The sequence below is a fragment of the Dromiciops gliroides genome, chromosome 1, assembly GCF_019393635.1.
Source record: "Dromiciops gliroides isolate mDroGli1 chromosome 1, mDroGli1.pri, whole genome shotgun sequence".
NCBI lineage: Eukaryota > Metazoa > Chordata > Mammalia > Microbiotheria > Microbiotheriidae > Dromiciops > Dromiciops gliroides.
In genome coordinates this window covers 411,552,404-411,578,513 of record NC_057861.1, presented here as the reverse complement: position 1 = coordinate 411,578,513, position 26,110 = coordinate 411,552,404, and the positions used below count along the sequence as shown (strand labels likewise).

Here is a 26,110-nt window from a genome sequence, read left to right as displayed (position 1 = left end):
GAAATCCCAAGGTAAAAGGATTTTGGAATAAAAATAATGAATTCCGTTTCGGACATGTAGAGTGATGCCTAATAGGCAGTTAGAGAAGCAAGACTTAGTTAGCAGAGAAGTTAGAGCTGGATAGGTAGATTTTAGAATTATCAGTACAGACATGATAATTGAAATTATGGGAGTTGATAAGATCACCAAGTGAAATAGTATAGATGGAAAATAGAGCCTAGTACAGCCCTGCGAGACATCTGTGGTTAGTGGGCATGACCTGGATGGAGATCCAGCAAAAGAGACTGACAAGGAATAATCAGACAGGTAGGATGAAAACCAGGAGAGAGGAGTATCATGAAAACTTTGAGAGAAGAGGATATCAAGGAGAAGAGGATGATCCACAGTGTCAACCGCTCTAAGGAGGAGAAGAAGGATAATGATTTGAAAAAAGCCATTGGTCACTTTGGAGAGAGTAGTTTTACTTGAATGATGAGGTAAGAAACCAGTTAATAGAGGCTTAAGAAGAGAGGAAATGGAAAAGAAGTAGAGACAGGGATTATAGATGGTTTACTGAAAGGGGTTAGACAGAAAAAGGAGAAGATATATGAAACACTAGCTAGTGGGGATGGATGGATCAAGTGAGTGCTTTTTTGAGGCTAGGAGAAACATGGGCATGGTTGTTAGGCAATAGGGAAGAACTGATAGATAAAGAGATATTGAAGGTAAGTGAGATGATGGGGATGATGAAGAGGACAACCTACCGGAGAAGATGGGATGGAATGATATCACTGGTGTATATAGTTAGGCTCACCTTGGCAAGAGAGGCTGCTTCTTCCTGTGGGACAGGGGAAGGAAGAGATTGTGTCAGAGGAGGTCTAGGTGATGTGAAATTAGGAGGAAGGGAGAAGGGAGCTTTCAATGATTACCCTCAATACATTGGTAGATGTGGTGAGTGTGCTTCAAGAAAGCTATCTAAAAGAGGGGAGGGGAGAAAATTGAAGTCCAGCTGTATTGTGAAGATGAGATCAAATGAAATGCTACATGTAAAGATCTTAGCAAAGAGCTTGGCACATATTAGTGTGAATTAATGAACTTGTTTCTTTCCCTGGTACTTGCCATGGGATTAAAGAAATGTGTAGTAAAAAAAAAAAAGAAAGATATGTATAGTTATAGAATTATATATTTATCGATTTATTTATTGTGGTTATTCAAAATATTTATTAAAATCTCATATGACAATGTAGTGCCTCCATCCTTGGGGCCCAGAACTCTGTCCTATAAATCCTCCCATTATTCCTATGTATTTAACAGATAAGGTTAAAGAACATGTTGAAGCCTAGGCTTTTGGCATGCATTCCAGGAAAGAGCTGAAGGGTAGACCAGAATATCATCTCATTCTGATCTTTGGCCAGTGATGAAAGCTAGTGCTTTTTTTAGAATCATATATTTCGAGCAGAAAGAAACTTCAGAGGGCATCCAGGCCAGCTCTCTCATTTTCCATATGAGGGATGTTAAGGCCCAGAGAGGCTGAGTAACCTGCCCAGTGTCACAGAAGTAGTAAGCAAAAGAGTCAGCATTTGAACCTGATGTCCTTGGACTCTAAACCCAGTGCATCAGTAATGCACATAAAAGGAATAATCCCTTTGGTATTTTAACTTGAAAATGTCTGATGTAATTAACTGCCACTAAAACAAAACAAAACAAACCCAAACACTGTAAATGATACTGACTCCGGCTGCTCTCACCATTAAGGAGATACTTGTGAAATTCTTGGGTAGGAGGGAAGACGAGGATGCTTTTCAGTCTGACCTCAAGCAATTTTCTCTGAGGTTTCACTGGAGCACACAGAGAAAGGGATTGCTGAAGAATAAATAGCTTTGGGCAAAAGGAGAAGGGAAAAAAAGAAAGGAAAAAGAGACCTCTTAGGTTTGTATTATACACTTTTTTTTTTAAAGGGGTGATCAATGGAGGGGAAAGCACCTTAGATTTGACATCAAAAGATCTGGTTTAATCTCAACTCTGCCATTTACTCCCTTTGTGTGTGACCATGAGCAACCTTTCTGGGACAAGTTTCCTCAATCTGTAAACCTCATTGTTTGAACTCTAAGGACCCTTCAAGCTCTTAATTTATGATCTAAATTTAATCCAACAAATATTTTTTTCCCCACTGTCAACTAGATACAAGGCTATTATGCTTTACATTTGTTTCTTGAACCAGATTGTAAACTCTTAGGAATCTGGGATGGTGTCTTATGGCTACTTTACAGGGTTGTAGTTAAGAAAGAGCTTTGTAAATCTTACAGTGCAAATATAAACATTGGTGCTAGCTATTCTGCTTTAGTATTTGTACAGCACATGGCACATAATGTACTGCAGAATACACAGAAGAGTTCAATAAATACTTGTTGATGACCAGAATTTGAATCTAGCTTTTGGTACTTGCTAGCTGAGTGACCTTGGACAAATCACTTAATCTTTCTCAGCCTCAGTTTCCTCATCTGTAATATGGGGATAATAGCATCTATCTGGCATTTAGGGGCACTGGTCCCGGGGTCTGGTTATTATATTTTATATAATGGTATATTATAATATTTCAAATTATAATTATGGTTATTACTATTGCCTATTTAGGTCTAAACCTGTTCTGAAACTTGACTGCTACCCTGAGCACTGACAGGTTATAAGGATCATAACAGCTACGTGGTGCAGTGGATAGTCAGGAAGACCAGAGATACATATGACCTCAGATACTAGCTCAGCTACTCCCTGACTAACTGGGCACACTTGTACAATCACTTTCGGCCAATTTCCCGCAGATCCACAGAACAACATAATGCTTTGGCTGAAGAGCACGTGGTCTACCACTCCCTGCCAGGCACAACGGCCCAGGTCCCTCTCGGCCTCTTTCCTGGGCCTTCGCTGCATTCTGATAGGCTCAGGATTAGGGTGGGGCTGGAAACGCCTTTCTATTGGTGGAGATGGGAGGGCGTGGAAGGGGCGTGTCCTAGCGTTTCCTCCCTTCCGATCCTGTTCCAATTTCCAGGAGTTCCTGGGGCTCGCATGTTGGGGGGAAGGAGTGTGAGGAATGGGGCGGGGCGGGACCGGCTTGACCTTGACCGGCTTCGGTCCAAGCTTTCCTTTCTCCTTCTCCTCCCGGTCTCTGGAGCTACTCGCCCTCCCCTCCCCCGCACGCAGATCAGGTGACCCTCGTTGGTAGCCGCCCCTGCCGCGTGACGGACTCACGCCTGACGCCCCTTTCAGCGCCTCGGGGTCGTCATGGCTGCCGTCAGGGAGGGCTGTAGTGTGGCCCGCCTGGTGGGAGGACGAGGGGATCGGGCCCTGGCTCGCCTCCTGCCGCTCCGCGACGCGGCCGGCGGAGACGGTGAGAGGCAGGGGAGGGGAGAGGAGTCGGAGAAGGGGGATGAAGCTGGGGGGGGGGGAGCCGAAGGACGCCTGGGCCCTGGCCAAGGGGGGCGAGGGCTCGTCTGTCTTACGTGAAGGAAACCCCGCGGAGCGCACCCCTTTCTGCCACCCACTGCCCGTATGACCTTGGGCAAGTCACTTTACTGTCCTGGGCCGCAAATGAAGGGTTTGGGCTAGAGAAAGGCTTCCTAAACTTTTTCCATTCGCGACCCCTTTTCCCTCGAGAAATTCGTTTGTGTGTGCGTGAGTAGGTGTAGGTAGGTATAAGTATATAGGTATATATGTATATAAATTCATATATACATATATGTATATAAAATAGGTATACATAACCTTTTACTGTTGCCACTTTTTTCGTTACCCCCACATTCAATTTCGCGATTCACATTTTAGGAAGCTTTGGTCTAGATCAGTAGTTCTTAACCCGGGGTCTATCCTTGAACTTGGATGGGAAAAAATTGCAGTATAATTGATTTCTCCCTGAAAGTATGTGTGTATGTGTATATTTGTGTGTGTGCATATACACACACTATATATACATACACACATACATATGTAATGTATATACATTTGTGCGTTTACATATTCTATAAATGTATTTATAGAAATTTTATTTGTACATTTTATATAAACAAAATTTAGATAAAATATTCATCTATGTAAATGTACATAAATTTATATATTTATGTATGCATATTTATATGGATAGGGCAGCTAGATGGCCTAGTGCTGGGCCTGAAGTCCGGAAGACTCATTTTCCTGAGTTTAAACCTGGCCTCAGACACTAGTTGTGTGACTGGAAATCACAACTCTATTTGCCTCAGTTTTCTCATCTGTAAAATGAACTGGAGAAGGAAATGGCAAACCACACCAATATCGTTTTGCCAAGAATACCCCAAATGGAGGCATGAAAACTCAGATGCAACTGAAATGACTCAACAACAACAACAATGTACATATATGTGTGTATATATGTACACATACACATGAATTCATGCATTTAAAAACATTGTGAGATGGGGTCCCTAGATTTTTCCAGACTTCCAGTGCAGTCCATGACACCAAAAAAGTTAAAAATTGCTGATCTAAAATATTTCCAATATGCCTTCTCTTTAGATCTAAGATTCTCTAAACCCATCCAATCCACTAGTCTTTAAAAGGGAATGGTCCTGGTGACTCGGATTAGGCAGAAACCACCAGCAGATGGATTGTAGATTGAGCTGGGAAAGACTTTAGAGTTAAACCCCTTTATTTTACAGAAGAGCAACTGAGGTCTAGAGAAGTTAAGTGGCTTGTCCAAGATCATACAGGTGCCAGGCCTGATTTCAGCCAAGGTCCAATGAAAACAGAGTGAGCTCTTGCTGCAGCATAGCAAATCTAAATGATTTAGAGGTAGCTGAAAAGAAATAACAGCAAAGGGATTAAAAAAAACAACAACAACAACAGGGCAGATCAAGGAGGGTTTTTCTGAGGCTCTTTAGCACTCCAATATTCCGCTTAATGTATTTCATGTGTTTGACATTAGATGTTAAAAGCCTTGAGGACAGGAACCAGGTTTCTATTTTTAAAATTAACCCCCATCTGACTTGATTAAGGGTCCTATGATAAAGATTCCCTGAGTAGAGATCTTGCTTTTTATCCCTAACTGAAAGGAAGACTGAGTGTTTTGTAAATACATTGGAATCAGGAATAGTTCATTGCTGGATTATATTTTTTTCCAATAATGTACACAAGGAGTGATTTCCTCATCCTTAGAAAACCTTCACTTCTTAAAAAAAAAGAAAAAGAAAAAGAAAACCTTCACTTGATCTGTCCATCTTTACTAGCTTTCAGTCTGTCTCCTCCCTTTTGTGGCTAACCTCCTAGAGAAAGCCATCTACAGTTGGAGCTTCTACTTTCTTCACATTCTCTTAACTCTGTAGTCTGATTTTGTGCCTCATCATTTGATTGAAACTGCTTAGGATACTAAAGTTATTAGTGATGCCAAATCTAATAGCCTTTTCTCAGTCCTCATTCTTCTTGATTTTTTCTTCTTTGACATTGTTGATACTGATATTCTCTTCTCTCTAGGTTTTCCCAACACTATTCTATTCTGGTTCTCCACCTGATAGAGACTAAAGAATGGTGTGACTGACCACTCAGTCTCCTTTGTTAGCTCTTCATCCAGGTCATACCCTCCAACTATGCATCTGCCCTAGGTTCTCTTCTATTCTCCCTCTATACTATTTCACTTGGTGATTTATCAGTTCCCATGGATTCAGATATCATTTCTATACATGTGATTCCCAGATCTATTTATCCAGCCTTAATCTCTCTTCTGACTTCCAATCTATCTCCTGCTGCCTGTTTGACATCTTGTCCCATAGAAATCTTTTTTTTTTTTTTGGCGGGGCAATGGGGGTTAAGTGACTTGCCCAGGGTCACACAGCTAGTGTCAAGTGTCTGAGGCTGGATTTGAACTCAGGTACTCCTGAATCCAGGGCCAGTGCTTTATCCACTGCGCCACCTAGCTGCCCCTCCCATAGAAATCTTAAACTTCATGTGTCACAAACTGAAATTATTATGTTCCATCCCATTCTCCTCTCCCTGATCTTCTAAACTTCCCTATTACTTTGGAGGTTACCACCATCTTCCCAATCCTCTAGGCTTGCAACATAGATGTCATTCTCAACTCCTCACTCTTTCATGGCATATATTCAATTTGTTACCATGCCTGTTTTATCTTCATGCCATCTCTTATATATTCCCCTTCCTCTCTGATACTGCCACTCACCTAGTACAGTCCTTCATTACCGTCTACCTGCACTATTGCAATAGCCTGTTGGTTTTTCTCTCTGTCTCAAGTCTCTTCCCACTCCATTCATTCATGAAAATGATTTTCCTAAAGTGCAGGTCCAACTATGTTGTCCCCTACTCAGTAAATGCCAGTGGTTCCCTATTACTTCCAGAATTACTTAAAATCCTGTTTTTGAACCCCCCCCTTTTTTGGGGGGGGCAGGGCAGTTAGGGTTAAGTGACTTGCCCAGGGTCACACAGCTAGTAAGTATTAAGTGTCTGAGAACAAATTTGAACTCAGGTCCTCATGAATCCAGGGCTGGTGCTTTATCCACTGTGCCACCTAGCTGCCCCCTGAAACCCTTCTTAACCTAGCCCTTTCCTACAGTTCTAGCTTTATCCCTTCCAGAGAATCTGATCCAGTGACACTGGCCACTTGCCATTTGTCACAGAGAAAAATCCATCTCCTGAGTCCCTGGATTTTTATTTGCTGTCCTCTGTGCATGGAATTCTTTGCCTCTTCATAGCCTTCTGGTTTCTCTGGCTCTCTTCAATTCCCAGCTAAAATCCTACCTTCTGCTAAGCCTTTCCTGCTTCTGCTTCCATCTGAGATTGCCTCCAGTTTGCCTGTATGTATCTTGCTTATACATTATTGTTTGCATGTGTTACAATGTGAGGTCCCTGAAGGCAGAGATTGCTTTTGCCTTTATATTTCTAGTCCTGAGCACGGTGCCTTGCATGCAATAAACTCTTCACAAATGCTGGCTAACTCAGGTGTTTTGCATCCACTGGGTACCAAATAAATGTTTAGTTTTTGAATTCATAACTGGCACCAACAAGAACAGTTTAGTCTCACCATCATAATGTGCCAATGGTATTTTTCAAAGCTGGAAAACAAATAGTTTCAAAGAAAGCAGGAAAAAAACCCTTTTTTCATTGTATAGGAAGCCTGAGAAATTTGTTTCAACTGATCATATGTTTAAGCTTAACAGTTTTAATGCCAGTTTAAATTATGATTTATAATAGTTTAGTATCCTTTCCCCATATAGTTATAGATTTTTTATTTGAATTTATAAAAGCTTATCTAAAGCCCTCTACTAAATTGTTTCTATTAGTAGAAGTCCAGTACTAAATTGTTTCTATTCTGAATTGTTACACATTTACATATTATATCAACTCATGTTGGTAATAATGTATTTCATGTTGTACTCTCCTATGTTTTGAAAAGTTTTTTTATTTCCAATTTTTAATCACAATGCTTATTTCAGAAATGTCAAAATGTGTAACAAAAAAAGTTGTTAATGTAACTGTTTATGTCCCAAGATAACATAGAACTACGGTTGCTGGACTTACTTTGCCTTTTTCCCATCAGTTATCATTTACTGTGAGAGGCCCTTAGTATCTATTATTACATTTCCTTCCTAGGAACCTTGGATGAATGGACAGGGATATACAGAATAGGAAGAAAAGGAACAAGGTAAGAGGAGTGTTAAGTTAGGGTAAGGAAAGAAAATTAAGGATAGAATGGAGTGAGAATATACCTGTATTGGGAAGGATATCACAAAGGCGTTTTACTAATTTGGTTCTACTAGACTTTGATGGAAGAAAGAATGCTTACATTAAAACTGGAAAAGAGGTTAACAAAAGTGCTACTTGGAAGGATAGATAGGTAGATAGATAAATGATAGGTAGATAGGTGATAGATGGTAGATAGATGATAGATAGGGAGATAGGTAGATTATAGATAGATGATAGATAGATAGATATCCTAAGGAAATCTGGAAATTCAGTAAGGCTTTTTATTTAATCATCTATGGCCTGCCAGAAGATGGTTTGAGTTTTAAGAGAAAATTAATACCCTCAAATTGAAAGCTTCAAATGTATATAATTTTTACTATGCTAGTGAACATTTAACTATTGATTATTAAACATTTTAAATAGGACAATACTATGGAAGAAATGTTGCAGAAAAAATACCTGACCTACAAGAAAAAGCAGTTTGGTGTATTCAGTGTTTTGATACCAATATTAGCTTTAAAGTACATGATGGGACTGGTTGTAGACCTATTACAAAAGATAAACTACAAAACAATACTTTCGGAAAAAAAAAGGATATAGTTGGCAGGTTTTAAAAAAATTTTTTGGCAGAGGTACTGAATAACTACTGTACTCATCTCTTAACAGATATATTTTTAATTCAGGCTTCTACTTCTCTTGAGAAATTAAAAGTCCTTTGTAAAGAAGATGAAGAGAATGTGAATCCATCAATTCTTATAAAGCTTTATACACAGGTAGAGTAATTTGTTGAAATAAACTTGTGTAGGAAAGGGTATGTGTGTGTGTGTGTGTGTGTGTGTGTGTGTGTGTGTGTTTTATTTTGTTTGTCAAACTGCTCTCTTTATATATCGATAGTTTCTTAAGTAGTTGCTTGGGAAAGTGGGGGTTGATGTGTTAAGTGAACAAAAAGATAACCTATAGCATGTTGTGTTGATATAATTCAAACACCGCATTTGAGTGGAGAGAAGGGGAGGTTGAAGATAGTGTCTCAAAAAACCACTGAAAGCATAGGGCCTGGCCTCCCTTCCTTCCTTCCTTCCTTCCTTCCTTCCTTCCTTCCTTCCTTCCTTCCTTCCTTCCTTCCTTCCTTCCTTCCTTCCTTCCTTCCTTCCTCCCTCCCTCCCTCCCTCCCTCCCTCCCTCCCTCCCTCCCTCCCTCTGTCTTTCTGTCTCTGTCTCTCTCTGTCTGTCTCTGTCTCTCTCCCTCCACTATGGGGGTTAAGTGACTTGCCCAGTGCCATACAGCTCGTAAGTGTCAAGTGTCTAAAGCCAGATTTGAACTCAAGTCCTCCTGAATCCAGGGCTGTTTAGCTGCTCTGCTTCCCACCCCACCCCCCCACCCCACTTCTTTCTTAAAGAGGCTTTGCTATCTCTACAGTAATATACAAAGTGATATACAAAGTCCTCTAGCGTTCAAAACCTTTCAGATTTTGGCTCTAAATTATCTTTTTTAGACATATTCTATATTACTCCCCCTCATGTAATTTTCCTTCCAGCTAAAGTGGCCTTTACTTGGTATTCCTTTCCATCTCACCCTTTGCCCTGGTTATTGGAATGTTCTTTTCCTCATTTCTACCTCGATTCAAGTATCTGCTCAAGGCCTTTTCTGATCAATTGGTTAATCAGCAATCATTCATTTAGCAATTATGCGCTAGAAATTGGGTTAGGTGCTGGGGGAGGGAGGCAGGGAGGATGCCTAGCAGTAAATGAAAGTCCTACTTGCAGGAGGCTTATGTTCTATTTGGGGAGATGGCAGGTATATAGAGAGTAAATATTGAGAAGAAATACAAAGTTAATTCAGGAAAGTTTGAAAGGGAAGGCACTGGCTATTAAGTAGATCAGGAAGGTTTCATGTAGAAGATGTGTAAGGGAGTTGATATATTTTTTTTCCTCCAGAAATTTTTTCTTCAAAAAAATCTGTACTGATCTTTTGTTAAAATGTTTTTTTGTAAATTTGACTATTTTAGTTTCATTTATTTATTTAAAGGAGGTGGGAAAATTTAGGCCTATGAAGCTATGGAGATTTGAGTAAAAACTCTATCTAGAACCTCAGCACAGATGCTCTATCACTGCTTGGGTGAAGTGTTGGTGGCATGTTGCCTCCACTCAGAGGCAGCACACCTAAATTGTAGGAGCTGCTTTTGTGAACTGTGAATCAGAACCCCTCAAAGATGAATGAATACTGTGACTGAAGGATTTAGGACTGGAAGGGACCTTAGCAGTCATCTAGTACCAAACCCCTCATTTTACAAATGAGGGAATTGAGACCCCATACTTAAGGTTTTATGTAAAATCATTTGTTTTTTGACAAAGAAGGAAACCATATTAGGACCTTTAGAGATGATCCAAGCAACCACTTTTGTCATGCAGAAGTACCAAGTAACCTTTCTTCCCATCATTTCTACTCAGTGATCCTTTTTCTGGAGCTACACAGATGCTTTTATCTCTTTTCCATATGGCAGCTTGTTATGTCCCATGCTCTGCTTCAGTCCAAAGACATCAATTAATCCTCATTTGACATGGTTTCAACTCCCTTTACTATTTTAGTAGTGATCATTTATTAAGTGTAAAGTACTGAGCTAGCCACTAGAAGAGCAGAGATGAATAATAAAATAATTCCTTGCTCATGAAGAGTTTATATTGGGAGGATATATGTGCACAAATAAATATGCAAGGTAGAGTGTGATATTTGTGGGAAGAGGGAAGGAGTGATCCAGACAAATTGCTCTAAGACAATTTGACAAGGGAGAGAAACTTTCAGCTAAAGGAATAATCCTCTTTTTTGGAGGAACTGGCAGGATTATAAAGGGTGAAAGTGAGGTAGTGTACTTGGTAGCATGTGGTGTGTAATTTAAATCTGTCCCCCCCAGTTTTTGGGGGAAACTGACTAAAATCACTGATAAACAAGTTTAGGTTTTTAAGGGTTTATTGAAAGATAGTAAAAGAAAGAGAAAGATTGAGAACAGAATTCTTATAACCTGACAATCCTAGCTTTCCTAAACTCCCCTGTGAAGTCTTCTCTCCACCACTGCGATGTCTCCCAGCCAAAGAGGCCAAGCTCCCTGTGCAGCCCCTCCTTCCTCCTTCCTGTTCCCCTTCCAGAGATGGGAGGTTCTTCAAGCTGATTGGTTGACTGGGTCCGAAGGTGGTCAAAGTTCAAAGTTGTTAGCTTCTGAGAACCATGCTGTCTTAAGTACTCAGTACCAGCCAGATGTGCTTATGATCTAGTTAACTAGAAGTCAGCCAATAATCTAGTCAGCAGTCAAGTCCAATTCAATCAGTTTAAATCAATCTCCAGGTGGGCCCCTGAGTATCTGCTAAATCTCATCTATCACATTCCATTATCTTGCCCAGAGTCTGGAGACAGTTTGTCAAATTCAAGAGACAGTATTCCAGTTTAACTGGAAAGGTAGTAATCTGAAATAAGATTGGAGAGGTAGGTTGAAGCCATATAATAGAAGGCCTTAAATGTTAGGCCAAGGAGTTTAGGCAATGGAGAGCCAATGAATGATTTTAGCAAGAGAATGACGTGTGTTGGGACTTTTAGTATTACAAAGATTATTTTGACAGCTGTGTTAAAGAAAGGTTAAAGGTATGGGATGACACCTGGAAGCAACAAAACCAGTTAGGAGATACTTGAAAGAGTCCAGATCAGAAGTATAAAGACCTAAAATAGGGTGGTGGTTTTGTGATTAGAGGGAAGCATACAGATGGAAGAGCTGTGGAGGTAAGAGCTGATTAGATGTAATGGGGTAGGGAAGGCCCAAGATGCCTCAGGTTTTAAGCTTCAGAGGCTGGAGGGTGGTAGTGTCAGCAAATAGGGAACATTCAGTTTGGAAGTTTTGAGGTGTAGGTAAAATTACCCTTTCCTTATGTTAATTTTTGGAAAGTGACATATACTATAGAGGTGGCAATCATGCTATTAGGGAGTATTGTTTTCATTGTCTTCAAGGAATATATTTTGTAGTGTTTGTTGGGAAACAACTGATGTGTCAAAGGAACATACATTGATTTTTTTTTTTTAAAGGAAGAGAAGAGAGCCCAGCACATAGCCTTGGGGGAATGCCTATGTTTAGGGCAAAGGTGGAGGATAATGAACTGGTAAAAGGAGATAAAGAAGAAATAGATAGATGAGATGAGTGCCATTGCAGCCATAAGGGAAGAAAGAATACCCAGGCTTTGGGGATAGTCAGTGGTGTCAAATATTACATAAAGGACAAGAAGGGTGAAACTTGAGCAAAGGTTATTGGTTTTGCAATTAAGAGGTTACCAATTTTTTTTAGTAGTAGTAGTTTCACTAAAGTGAAAGCCTGATTACAAGGGATTGAGGAATAAGTGGGTAGTGAGAAAGTGGAAGAAGTTCTCTCCTGTATATATGTAAACAGGAAGATAGATAGTAATTAACTAAATATAAGTATTTCCGTTTTAATTGAAAATATTTTTTCTTTCAAGGAACTAAAATAATCACAGATTAATGTTTTAGAAAAGACCTAACTGTCCAAATCTTGACTGAAATTTAGAACTTTACATTATCCCTTACATTTAGATCCTTTAATGAAAAGGAGAGAGGCAGAGACATAAAAAAAGAGACAGACAAAAAAAATAAGAGAAAGAAAAGAGGGGAAAGGAAAATTAAAATGAACCCTACCCAAACCATAATGGTGGGAGATTGTGAAGGAAAGAACTGTGAATTGTAAAATGAGCAATTGGCCTTAAAATGTATTTGAAGATTCTTTGCAGTTCTATGTCTAGAATCTTATGTTAAAGTGAGAGCAGAGGAGGAAAAGATTACAACAGAGATCTTTGGATGCAGAATTCCAATTTTCAAAGATTTATTTAGAGAGAGAACCACAGCCAAAAGCAGAGAACCATTAACCAAGAAACTTAATCAATCTGGATGTACAAAGGTATACATAGATATTTATTTTTAATACTTCTTATGCAGTTTAGAATTGTGAATGAACACAGAAGTTGGAGGCATCGCTAGCTCATCACTGGAAAGGTTAGATGTTGAATTGATGAAGTGCTTAGAGTAAACCTCTCTGGTAACTTTCAGGTATTACTTTATACTCCTGATATTTACATGGGTCCTCTTTTTTGTTAGACTAAATGTCCATGGATGTAGGGACCACTTGATTTCATATCTCACTGAGTCCAGTCTGTGCTTACACATGATGGGAACTGAATGTTTGTTGAACTGAAGTTTTTATGGGGTAAAGCTCATTTCTCAGGAGAGTCAAAAAGGGCTTGCATAGTTGCATCAGGGGAAAATGATTTCTGTTTTCTTTTTACTACAACTCTGCCAAATACCTTAGCTTCATTTGTCTTTGCTTATGTATCACACATTTAGAAAAGGCATCCCTTTGGGTTCGAACACCTCATTTTAAATACCTTCCCTCCCTCCCCCCATTTCTCCAGGCTATACTGGATATGACATATTTTGAAGAGAATAAGCTGGTAGATGAAGATTTTCCAGAAGACACTTCTTTACAGAAAGTAAAGGAGTTAATCACTGTTCTTTCAGAACCAGAAGTTGTAATTGAAGAAAGTAATCTATATTCAAAAGTGAGTACAGAGCTACTCTGGATTATATGGGAATGTGGCTGATCCTTAACTTTTATTTTTCTTACCTTAAGAAAACCCTGAAAAAAAAATTCATGTGTTATAAAAACCTAAATTCATAAACCATAAATTAGGGAGTGACATTCAAATCCCATCACAAAAGGTTGTTTATAATAGATTATTTTAAACAGCAACACTTGATATTTCAGAGGATCATCAGAAAATCATACATGTAGAGCTAGAAAAGATTTCAGAAGCTTTCAGGTAGAACCCTAATTTTATAGATGAGGAAACCGAGGCCACTAGAGTGGAGCTGAAATAAATATACAGTGGTAATCTACCACATTTTAGGCAAGAGATGAGTTCTTGAAAAGTTAGCTATAATTAGGTGACATAGAAATGTATTTTAAATTCATAAAGAGGTTTCTCCAACTGCATTGCAGAGAATTGGCATTTCGTTCTGTGTAAATACCAGTTCTGTAAGAAAGTGTTTATGCTAGTGATATTTTCCCAATTGATATTTCATAGGGAAAGGGACATGTATGAAAATAGACTCTTTAAAATACTGATCCTACTTTTAAATCAGGGATAATACATTCTTGCACCAGCATTTATAAGTTTTCTCAACATATTTCACTAACAAGTTGGTAGGGAACTTACTGTTAATATTTTAGTAAGAATTCTTATTTAAAGTGAATGACTACTCCCTGTTTTACCATTGTATAAAATGGATTTTTGCATGTTTAATCTTATGAGGTACAAATGTTGATTTATAACTCGATTGATTATTTAAAAAAAATTTATAAGCCATGTGAAAATTAAAATTTCTTCATTAATGTTTTGCTTTCAGCACTCTGATATGCTTGGGACAGAACTTCTAGAATGCCTTTATTGGAGACGGGGAGCCCTACTTTATATGTATTGCCATACTGTGTCAGCAAGGGAAGAGTGGCAGTCAGCAAAGACAGATGTGCTTAAAAAGGTAAAAAGCTATCTGGCATTATGGATATGTCATGCGGTGTTGATTATTGGTTTCAAAAATGTTTTTTTTTCTCAATTATAAGTAAAATATATCACTTCTTTATATCTCCATTTGGTCAGGCCAAAACATATTTATTTAATAAACTTTTTCTACTTTTACAGGCTTTTACTTCAAAAATCAAGATTTAGATTGGCAATCAGAAACAATTCTCTGACATTTAAATATTGATATTGTTTCTTATGGAGGTTGTGACGTCTTTCCCGTGGGATGCAAAATAGATGTTTTTTATTAGTTATATTTGAAGGGAAAGGGATAGTGAAAGAACTTTATTTGGTGACCTAAGTGTTTCTTCCAACCCTGGGATTGTGTAGTTTTGCTTATTTAAGGAATGTGTCAAATGTTGTGTCATATCTTGCCAATGTGCACAAACCCATTTTCTGGTTATTTGTTCCATTGATTGGCTGATACATTAATGTTCATATAATTGTTATGTTTATTTATAAATAGTTATCTGGAAGAGATATGACCTAGCCATAAATCCAGGAGGGCAGTATTCACAAAGTTTGTTTATTCAACAGAATTAGATTTTGGTGGGTGTAGCCTTTTTGTTGATAGAGGCATTAACTTTTTAAAAATAATTGCCATGGCTAGTTTTCTATTATTATATCATGAATATTTTGAACAATGACAAAATGACTTTATGCCATTAAAATAGTTTTAATGACTTTGGGTATAACATGCAATTCTCTCCTTTCCTTCAGTGCCTCATTGATGGAATCAATTACTTGCTAAAGATGTTTACTTTTCGCTGCCCTGTTCAACTAAATGAAGACGTTTCTTTTCAAGACATAGACACAGCTAAGTTACTTAGTGAAGGTAATCTGATCTTTGTGTGTATTTAAAATTTAAAAATTCCATGGATACTACATTTTTGGATTTCACTGTGACCTAGATGTATATAAAGTAAGGCTTAAAGGTGAAATGATTGAATTCAGAAGTACTATTTTTTTTCTTAAAATTTAGCTGAAGATGAGAGATTTCTCATAATGTGAGAAATCTGTGAAATTATAGACAGTTCTTTAAAATTGTGAAAACTAGATGTTTAGATCAGATTATGTGAATTTTTCCATTAAAGAGGGGAAAATAGGATGAATTAAATTCCTTTTATACTGACTTTGATAAATGATTTTTATAATAATGATAACTTACACATATATAGAACTTTAAGGTTTTCAAAGTGTTGTTCTGATAAGGTACTAGGCACTAGCTATATCCTTATTTGATAGCTGAGGAAACTGAAGGTCAGCATTCACCTTTGGATCTAGAATGTTACTATACAGATTGTGAATTTGGAATAATATTTTATGATTTGTGACTTTCAGACTATTGGCAGTTCTCTGCAAGACATAACAAGCTTTTATAACCAGACTTTATTGTCTTCCATTTCAAGTGAATGATTATTCCTTGATTTGTCATTGTAGAAAAAGATTTTCATATTTTCCTTTGTCTAAAGCAAGATTCCCATGAACTGTCCCATTATTTATGCTGATGAAGCTAAGAATGAAGGGGTTTGTTTCTTCATAGAGTTATGCTGGCATGCATGCATGACCACTTTTCTTATATAACTGTAGGATACTGCACTATAGTAATACATTAAAATGTTGCCTTTTATTTAAAGTACCTTTCCTTATCAAAGTTCAAAATATATTAAATTTTATTTGTCTTTATTAAATTCTATGATGTTCTCTAAGATCAAAACTGTTAGAGAAAGATCTTTGCCTTTAACTGCTTAAAAGTTAATTGAGGAAGCTAATGACTATACTTTTTCAAAAGGATTGTGCTTTTTACAGCAAAGTTGTAGCTTAGACATTTACTAGATATGTGACTAGGGCAAGTCATTTAACCTCCACATATCCTGCCTATCTATTTTAAGGTAAAGTAAGATATTCTATTTGACTGTATTTTAGTTCCTTTGCCTCCAGTACAGTCCTACTCAGGGCCTCAAATATGCATGGAGGCGTCCTTAGCCTTTTTTTTTTTTTAAAGTTATTTATTTTTTGGTGAGGCAATTGGGGTTAAGTGACTTGCCCAGGGTCACACAGCTAGTATATGTCAAGTGTCTGAGATCAGATTTGAACTCAGGTCCTCCTAACTCCAGGGCCAGTGCTCTATCCACTGCACCACCTAGCTGCCCCCATCCTTAGCCTTTTAAAGGCTCTACCAGCAGAGTGCTAGAGAACCAACTTGTTATCAGAGAAGCTTCTTATGATGTACCTCATTTTTTATTACAACTTGTGGATGTAGCCTCTCTGGCACTGGAGAGGATGTAGTCTGTACTGCAATGATGAAGTCATGGATCTTTCAAATTTGCTGCTTACAAATAATTAATTCAACTTATAGGACCTACATCTTTATTCCACCTCAACCACCTATATGGGTAATCATACTTTAGAACTCACCATCCCCGAAACCTCCAACTCTAGGCTATGCCATTTTCATGTTCCTGAACTCTGAGAATTCCTCTCTCCGACCACAGTCCCTTATCTTGCCATCTTCATTTGCTTTTCTCTTCTTAAGCTTGTTCTTCAACCTTACTTCAACTTCTAGTTGCACTGTAATTCCCTTTTCTCTTAATCCATCACCTCTCTTCTGGTCTTACATTCCTCTCTTCACCTTTTTGATCCTTTACCTAATAGGTTAACTTTATACTATATACTCTACTGTTAGACCCCATCTCAGATTGCACCCTCAGTCATCTCTACCATCTGCTTTTCCCTAAAGGAGGAAGGCACTCTGCTTATGAAGATTGGGTCTCCTTCAGATTTTGTCTAATCTCAATCAGGTCCTCAGTGCTTCATGGAGATCCTTTTATTCTTCCCTGATGGGCTCTCTGTTCTCCCTATAGGGACTGTTCCAAGCCTGTTCCCCAAATGTTTCTTTCTCATCCCATTCAGTAAATATTCTTGCCTCCCATCCATTATGACCCGTGTAATCTCACCTACTTTAATTCCTCTACATCTCTTTTCCTTTGCTTTAGTTCAGTCTCTTAAGAAGAGTTGGTTCTCCTTGCTGTGGCTCTCTTCTCCACTTGATTATATCTCTTGCCTCTCAGTGACTGCCCAATCAGTCATTCCTTTTTTCATCTTCAGTCCTTTCATCTCTACTGGTTCCTTCTGTGTCCCCTAGAAACATGCCTGCCTTACATGGACTTCTTCATATCTACCTTCCTTTAAGGTGCCAGCCTCTCTGTGAAGCCTTCCCTGATCCCTGTGATTAGTGTTCTTTCTGCTCAAATTACCATATATTACTCATCTCTGTATATATTGTATCCCTTCAATAGAATATAACCTGAGAACAGAGACTAATTTGTTTCTGTCTTATACCCTTAGTGCCTTTCATTCTACTTTGTACATAGTTGGTACTTAATAGATGTCTATTGAATGTATTTGTTATATTTTATCTCCTAAATAATTCATCAAACCTTTATTATCATTAGAATGACAGTTTAAGTATACTTGGAAACTTTACCTAGATGCAGTGATTGGGATATTCTGGCTAATTTAGAAACTTGTTTCTGTTTCATCAACCTTTGCTGAAAACATTTCTAAAATGGTTTAATGCCTTTTACTGCTGTCATCAATCCAACAAAGTATATTGGACATTGCAAAAACACTTTTTTTTTCCATTGAGGATCTTGAAATGCTTCTAAATCATGATTGTGAACATCTGTGAATTGTGTGTTAACAGAAGGAAGATGTATGACTCTGGGATGAACTTTGTATATTTTGGAAATTTTAGAAAAATGCATACTTCTGGCAGTTTGTTGTATTGTGGCATACCTTTTCCAAAAATGAAATATAGTTTCATTGGTTATTTGAAGTTTTGTTGTACATGGGAAAAACTCAAATATAGAGGTTATTAAGGAAAGTTTTAAGGAAATAGTTAAAAATTTAAGGTTGTAATTATAATCTCAAACTAAATGATTTTTCTAGGTGTGTTCAGTGACACTCATTTACTGGCCATGATGTACAGTGGAGAAATGTGTTATTGGGGACTGAAGTATTGTGTAAATGAAGAGCCAGAAAATTGTGACATGGACACTAATGGACCTGGGACAAGCAGCACTTCACTCAGAGAATCCTTGGATTTTCGAGAAATAGGAGAAACGATTTTAAAAAAGTACATATCTATTTGTGAAGGACCTTTGAAAGGACAATCATGGAATACAACAAATGCAAAGCAAATACTAGACTTCTTCCAACATTACCATCTCTAGTACATTCTTATATGTGTTATTTTCTCCCTTTTTAACTACAAAAAGATACTTTTTTTTCAAGAATTCTGAAAAATAAAAAATTTGCTAATTCTGAACTAATGTAATTTTAGCTCACATTATGCAGGGTAGTATGGTTATAGGGTTTCTTTTTTATCTGTTAAGCTATCAACATAATTTGATTTTCAAAAAATTTTAAACTTCCAAAATAACATCTCAAATTACAATCTCATTATGTATGTAAATTGTTGTATATTTCTAACTTTTTTTCCTTTTTTGCATTTTTTCCTCAATTCCATGTAAAAAACAGTTTTTAATAATAGTTTTTGAAACCCTGAGTTCTAGGCAGACACTGGCTAAACCAGGTTGAGGGTAACCAACGGGCTTCAAACCCATTTACATTTACTTCTTGGTGAGTTAGGAGGATGTCTACCCCAAGCATATGAGGAGAGAATGAGAACAGTTTGTTCCAAGAGCCACAAAGGTAACTGAAGCAGGTGCTGTGGAGTGCTTGGAGCTTGATCAAGCATTGAACATGCCATGGTCATCCATTACATCTCAGGCCATCACCATCATCCTGACTTTTGTCTTGCCACTGAACTTCAATGACTGGAAGAGAGTGAGACTGACAACTGTGCAACTCTGCCTCACTTAAATCCAATTCACATAGGAATTAAGATAGCATCCTGTGCGGGGCAGCTAGAAGGCGCAGTGGATAGAGCACCGGCCCTGGAGTCAGGAGGACCTGAGTTCAAATCCGGCCTCAGACACTTAACACTTACTAGCTGTGTGACCCTGGGCAAGTCACTTAACCCCAATTGCCTCACTTAAAAAAAAAAAAAAGATAGCATCCTGTGATGTCATTGGTCCTCTTTGAAAATGAAAGATGATTAATACCACCAGGACTTACCAGGCCTTATTGATTCTACCTCCACAACATATTTGACATCCATTTTCTTTTCATTTCCTTAATACACTATGCTCCAACCATGCTGGTCTGTTGACTGTTCACAAATTCATTGATGATCCATGTACTTTCTTAGCTTTAAAAAAAAAAAATTTCATTCCAAACTTGACAGATGTGAACAGACATGAACATTTCCATATACAATGAACAGAAAACAAGATTTCATATGAAATCACAAATCTTTATTATGTACTGCTCTTTTCCTTTTTTAAAGCATATTGTGAGAAAATAATTATTAATAATAAGTTTCTTGGGGGGACCCAGATCCAGTTTTAGTTACATTCTCTTCCTTTACCCCCTACCTGCCCTCCTTCCCCCTTTCCCCCCAACACACACACACTCACTTCAGAAAGTTCAGTTCTTGAGGAACTTTAGCTAATCTATTTTGGACCAGCCTAAGTGTACAATAGGAATGGAGTTAGATTCTTTTTTCTAGCTCATTGAAGGACTGATGGGATTAAACCACACTTAGATAATGGACTTTGCCTTGAGCAACTTGGGGGAGAGGTTTTTTTTGCACACTTCCTCCTGATGTCATGGCGCAGTTCATTTTCATTTGGACCATCTTCAGGTCACATCAACCAATGGAATTGAATGATGCTAACCAATTAGCTTTGATCAATATATAGTGACCAGCCTCTATCAAAAAAGGATAAAAGCTTCAACCAAGCAAGGGTCAATTGGTGGGTGCCATCTTGGTTTGGAATGCTGCCTCTCGGTGCTGGCTCTCCTCTTAGGACAGCATAGGTATGGTAGGGCTTCTGAACTCTCTTTGAGACCATGTGATTGCTTTCTGAGAGACAACATGGTGCTGGGGCTTTCTCCTGCTTGTGCTGAATTGCCATGCCGTTTGCCGTCAATTCTTTACTTATTAATAATAAATGATTACTGCCAAAATGGGTGCAATAGCCATTATTATATAAATAGCCATTAATATATAAGTAACAAATAATTTCTAAAAGTACAGTCTAGCAACAGTAATTAAAAAAACAATATGATACATTCAAAGAGTTTAAAAATCTAGCTTATTGGTGTCTCCTATTGAACTTAAATCTGTGCATTCTCTTCAATGTTTCATTGATGCTCTTTTCCTCATTTTTTGCCATCACTATAGTTTCCCTTCTCCCCAAATGTAAATATAAATTCCTCCAAATAAAAAGTAAAACTAACCCTTTCTTATAATAAGTTAAATATAGTCAATCAAGACAGATCCACACATTGTTGAAAAATAGGTGTGTATCATTTTGTACCTTTAGCTCATCATCTCTCTGTTAGGAAGTGGGAAGAATGCTACATCACCCTCTTCTGGAGTTATGGTCAGTCATTGTATTGCTCAGAGTTCTTAAGTCTTTCAAAGCTATTTTTCTTTGTGATATTAGAGTAATGTACATTGTTCTCCTGGTTCTGCTCACTTCATTCTATAATAGTTCATTACAAGTCTTCCTGATTTCTGTGAACCCCATTCTTTTTGTCATTTGCTTTAGTACGATATCCATGTACCAAAATTCAGCTATTCTTGCAGTTAATGGACACCCCTTTACTTTCCACTTCTTTACTACAACAAAAAGTGCTGCTATAAATATTTTTGTACATATGGGTCCCTTCCTTTTTGTTTAATCTCTTTGGGGCATCTGACTAGTAGCAATACCACTGGGTCAAAGGAAGTGTAATTGGGGCATAATTCCAAATTACTTTGAGAATCTGTCTCAGGACTTGCATACGAGCTGCCCCCATACCCAGGAGCACCCTGCTTCCCCAATGTTGCCTTCTAGAAGTTGCCTTTTCCTCCAGGGGTCAGTTCAGGGGATTTCGGTTTGGATAAAACCTTTTATAGTGTTCTCTGTCCTCTTCCCCCCCTCCCCTCCCGGTTTTGAATGCTTTCGACTTCTTTGGTTTATCTTATGTATGTATGTGTGTGTATGTAAGTGTTTTACACTTGCAGGATAATATAAGCTTGCAGGCAGGGACTGTTTTGTATTTGTCTTTTTATGTCTAGTACTTAATATAGTGCCTTGCATATAATAGATGTTTAATAAATGTTTATTGATTTTAATTTTGAGAATTCCTTCATCTTTTTAAGTGGAATTTGCCATCCTCATTACTGTGAGAGCTCATCAAATGATTGTTTTATAGGATATAATTGTAAAAATCTATGTTATGTAGCAGGCACACTAAACGGTTAAATCTTAGGACTGCCACTGGTTAACTATGACCTCTTGGGCAAATTAAATTCCCTGAAAATTTCTGTAAAATGGGGATCCTACTACCTGACCTATCTATCTCATAGGTCCATTGTGAAGTGAAGTGCAATAATCTAAGTAAAAGTTTGATGTAAATATAAGGAGCCATTATTATAATAAACAGTTGTCATTTTATAAGAACAAAAAAGCTTTCTTCCCATTATGACTACATGAGAAATGGGCAGTTTAGTTAGGGGAGACAGTAAACGCAGAATCAGGATCTTCAGTTTCTCATTAATTTGCTTGTATGTATGTGACAATTTCTAACATTTAGGTTTGTATTTTCTGTTTTCTGACCAATGAGAGGCAGCAGAAATGGACAATGTGGACATATTCTCGGGTCACACATGCAACAAGTGGAGAGCACCCTAAACTCCCAATCTGTACGGAGGAACTATGGGACTTTCAGGAATCTCCTCTGCCCTGCTCATTGCATATTATTAACTAGGGGGCTTCTGGAAATGTGGGGCAGTGATTTTCTGTGGCTGTGAGGGATTTTATGATACATTCACAGCTGTTGTGTAATAGCTGAGAACTACATCATCTCTCTTGGAGTTTGACTTAGTAGTTTATAAGTATTTTACTTTTAGAACTCTGATAGAACATAAATACCTAGAAAGCAGGGACATTTTCCATTTTTGTCTTTTTATGCACAGTTCCTAGTCCTGCACCTCGCTTGGAGCTACTAAATAAATGCTTGTTGAATGAATGATTGATTAATCTGAATTTATACCCTGCTTTGTCTTCATTTAGTAGTATTTTTTTTTCCGGGACAATGGGGGTTAAGTGACTTGCCCAGGGTCACACAGCTAGTAAGTGTCAAGTGTCTGAGGCTGGATTTGAACTCAGGTACTCCTGAATCCAGGGCCAGTGCTTTATTCACTGCACCACCTAGCTGCCCCCCATTTAGTAGTATTTCTAATTCTCCCACTTACAATAATGTGTTGGGGCAAGTTAAATCAGTTTACCTCTAGGTTTCAGTTTCTACAACTGCAAAATGAAAATGTTCAACTAGTTGATCTCTGACTCCTGTAAGCCTATTTAAAATATTCTCCATGAGAAAAGCACCATGGTTCTTTTTACAGTTATTTATTGTTTTTAATGATTCACTGTCATTAGCCACCCTGCCTTCCTCAGGTATTTTCACTACCAGACCCTTAAGCTGGGAGAGGGATGTGTGCCATGTTGATTGGTGGGAGCTTGACATAGATAGTTGGCCCCAAGCCACTCAACCATATACTTCATCCGCCTTCGCACTTATATTTTGCTTTGAGCACAACAATTAAAACAATGTGGAGCACCCATTATATTCTAGACATTGTGTTAGGCTCTGGAGATTAAGGGTACGGAGAATGATATCATCCTACTAACAATAGGCTTACATTCCAATGGGGGAGACATGTACATATACAAATATATGCAGCATAAATATATAAAGTTCATATATACAAATATATACAAAATGGTTAAATACAAAGTAGTTTGGGAGGGAGGGTACTAACATTTGGGGAATTTAGGAAAAGTTCCTACTTTTGGGTGGATCCTCAGCTGCATCTTGAAGAAGGTTCTTAAGAGTAACAGAGAAGGTGCATTCCTGGCATGAGTGACAGCTAGTGCAAAGGCATGGAGATCTGAGATGGAGGAGGAACAGAGTTAGAACAGAGAGAAGGCCAGTTTGACTGGATCACAAAGTGCAGGATGGAGAGTAGGTAATGTGTAATGAAAGCTGAAGGATAGCTGGGGGCCATGTTGAATAAGGCTTTAAAAGCTAAACAAGAGGAGTGAATGTTTTATCCTAGAGGCAGTAGGAAGCCATTGGAGTTGGTTGACTAGAGTAACCAAGGACTGGAGTGGTGAGAGGCTTGAGGAAGGGAGGCCAATGTCATGAAGCAGGAGGTGATGAAGTGATGAACCAAGGGGATCACTATGTAAGTGGAGTGAAGGGACTGGATGTGAGAGATATGAAGGTAGAAGTGAAAAGAATGGATGTGTGGGGTTACAGAACACTTATCCTGGTGCATTTGTGGAGGCAGTTTCATCACCAGGAGTTCCCTATATCAGGAAAATCACATGTTGGGCTTACTCCTGGTCCTTTTCCCCCAAGAGAGTACAGTCTAGCACAGAAGTAGCTTTTCAAGAAGAGACTAGTTGTGCATATTTTTAGTTTATTCCCCTACATGAAAGTAGGTGGCTGGACCAGATTCAGTCCTTTTGTCTCTATTATTCAATATATTATCCATTCTCAAAAAAGAGATTGCAGAGATTGTATAGGGTTTGTTTGGTTTGGTTTTTGGTGGTGCAATGAGGGTTAAGTAACTTGCCCAGGATCACACAGCTATAAGTCTCAAGTGTTTGAGGTCAGATTTGAACTCAGGTCCTCCTGAATCCAGGGCCAGTGTTTTATCCACTGGGCCACCTACCTGCCCCCAGATTGTATAGTTCTTTGGTTATTTATCTAAATAGTTAGCATGTGGGGGAATTATGTTCCTCTTTTCTTTTCAGACTGGGTCTCCCTTTTTTACCTAGGTTTGAAGTGTAGCATCCACTCAGGGAACACCCCCTCTTCCCCCCCTCCCCCACTGATTAGCAAGTAAGCTTTGACTTGATCTGCTTCATTTCCTACCTGAATGCCTCCTTTTTTTTTCTTTTCTTCTTTTTGCGGGGCAATGGGGGTTAAGTGACTTGCCCAGGATCACACAGCTAGAAAGTGTCAAGTGTCTGAGGCCAGATTTGTACTCGGATACTCCTGAATCCAGGGCCAGTGTTTTATCCACTGGGCCACCTACCTGCCCCCAGATTGTATAGTTCTTTGGTTATTTATCTAAATAGTTAGCATGTGGGGGAATTATGTTCCTCTTTTCTTTTCAGACTGGGTCTCCCTTTTTTACCTAGGTTTGAAGTGTAGCATCCACTCAGGGAACACCCCCTCTTCCCCCCCTCCCCCACTGATTAGCAAGTAAGCTTTGACTTGATCTGCTTCATTTCCTACCTGAATGCCTCCTTTTTTTTTCTTTTCTTCTTTTTGCGGGGCAATGGGGGTTAAGTGACTTGCCCAGGATCACACAGCTAGAAAGTGTCAAGTGTCTGAGGCCAGATTTGTACTCGGGTACTCCTGAATCCAGGGCCAGTGTTTTATCCACTGGGCCACCTACCTGCCCCCAGATTGTATAGTTCTTTGGTTATTTATCTAAATAGTTAGCATGTGGGGGAATTATGTTCCTCTTTTCTTTTCAGACTGGGTCTCCCTTTTTTACCTAGGTTTGAAGTGTAGCATCCACTCAGGGAACACCCCCTCTTCCCTCCCCCCCCCCACTGATTAGCAAGTAAGCTTTGACTTGATCTGCTTCATTTCCTACCTGAATGCCTCCTTTTTTTTTTTTTCTTTTCTTCTTTTTGCGGGGCAATGGGGGTTAAGTGACTTGCCCAGGATCACACAGCTAGAAAGTGTCAAGTGTCTGAGACCAGATTTGTACTCGGATACTCCTGAATCCAGGGCCGGTGCTTTACCCACTGCACCATCTAGCTGCCCCCCTGAATGCTTCCTTAAGCAGCCTGGTGGCTTCCTGTTCTTCAGGGCTCACCATATTGGTGCCACTACTGGACTGACAGCCCTGTTGGATGGAGCTCAGAACTGAATTTAAGCTATCCACCAGCCTCAGTCTCCCCAGCCTCAGGGACTAGAGATGTGTGACATCCATCTTTTTCATTGTTTGGAATCATAACAAATGTCCCCGTCTTACTGTTTAGTGGTTAATCCCTAGAGATAGGATTAAGTTTAATAGCTCCTATCCCTAGGCCCAAAGCCCTTTGGTATAGGACTCTTTCCTCAGTAATGGAGATCAATGCCTTGCACTTGCATGAAGAGTGTGGTGGAGTTGATGAAGGTGTTTCTCTGCTATTTCCCCCCAACATCTTCCCTTCCCCCTCACCCCCCTAGATATGGAAGGGAACTCTGAGGTTATCTAATCTAACTCCCTCACTTTACAGTTGAGGAAAATTTAGGCCCAGAGAAGTTAAGTAACTCACCTGAGATCGTACAGGTAATTAGGTTGAGAGCCAAAATTAGAACCCAAATCTTGATTCCAGGTGCAACACAGTATTTCATTGCTGTAGAGAACTCCATCTACCAATGAAGATCAACTTTGCCGCAATTTAGAATTGCTCGTGTAATACTGCGTGGCTAAATAATCTGTCATATGTTTGTATGTGCACATATACATATTTGTGCATTATTAGCCACGCACTAGATTTTATTCTCATTATTTCATGCCAGGAGAGAGAGGAGAAGGGAGGGGAGGGGAGGGGAGGGGAAGTTTTCCCTTTCTTAGGCTCTCCTGGGACTCCGCCCCA

General features: G+C 38.7%; 1 protein-coding gene across 4 annotated transcripts in view; it reads left to right on the top strand.

Annotated features, from left to right (window-relative positions):
• Positions 1-22,447, top strand: part of C1H5orf51 (chromosome 1 C5orf51 homolog) — a 30,003-nt gene extending 7,556 nt beyond the window's left edge. The window contains exons 1-8 of one of the 4 annotated variants that reach the window (XM_043979125.1): positions 3,267-3,364; positions 6,742-6,809; positions 7,606-7,657; positions 8,382-8,471; positions 13,155-13,301; positions 14,149-14,280; positions 15,042-15,156; positions 18,273-22,447. In XM_043979125.1, the coding sequence (XP_043835060.1) occupies positions 7,619-7,657; positions 8,382-8,471; positions 13,155-13,301; positions 14,149-14,280; positions 15,042-15,156; positions 18,273-18,556 (807 nt within the window). In that variant the 5' untranslated portion in view covers positions 3,267-3,364; positions 6,742-6,809; positions 7,606-7,618 and the 3' untranslated portion in view covers positions 18,557-22,447. Of the gene's footprint in view, positions 1-3,173; positions 3,365-6,741; positions 6,810-7,605; positions 7,658-8,364; positions 8,472-13,154; positions 13,302-14,148; positions 14,281-15,041; positions 15,157-18,272 lie in introns of those variants that run through there. The other 3 variants (XM_043979124.1, XM_043979126.1, XM_043979123.1) reach the window with 3 other exon arrangements.
• Positions 22,448-26,110: the final 3,663 nt, after the last annotated feature.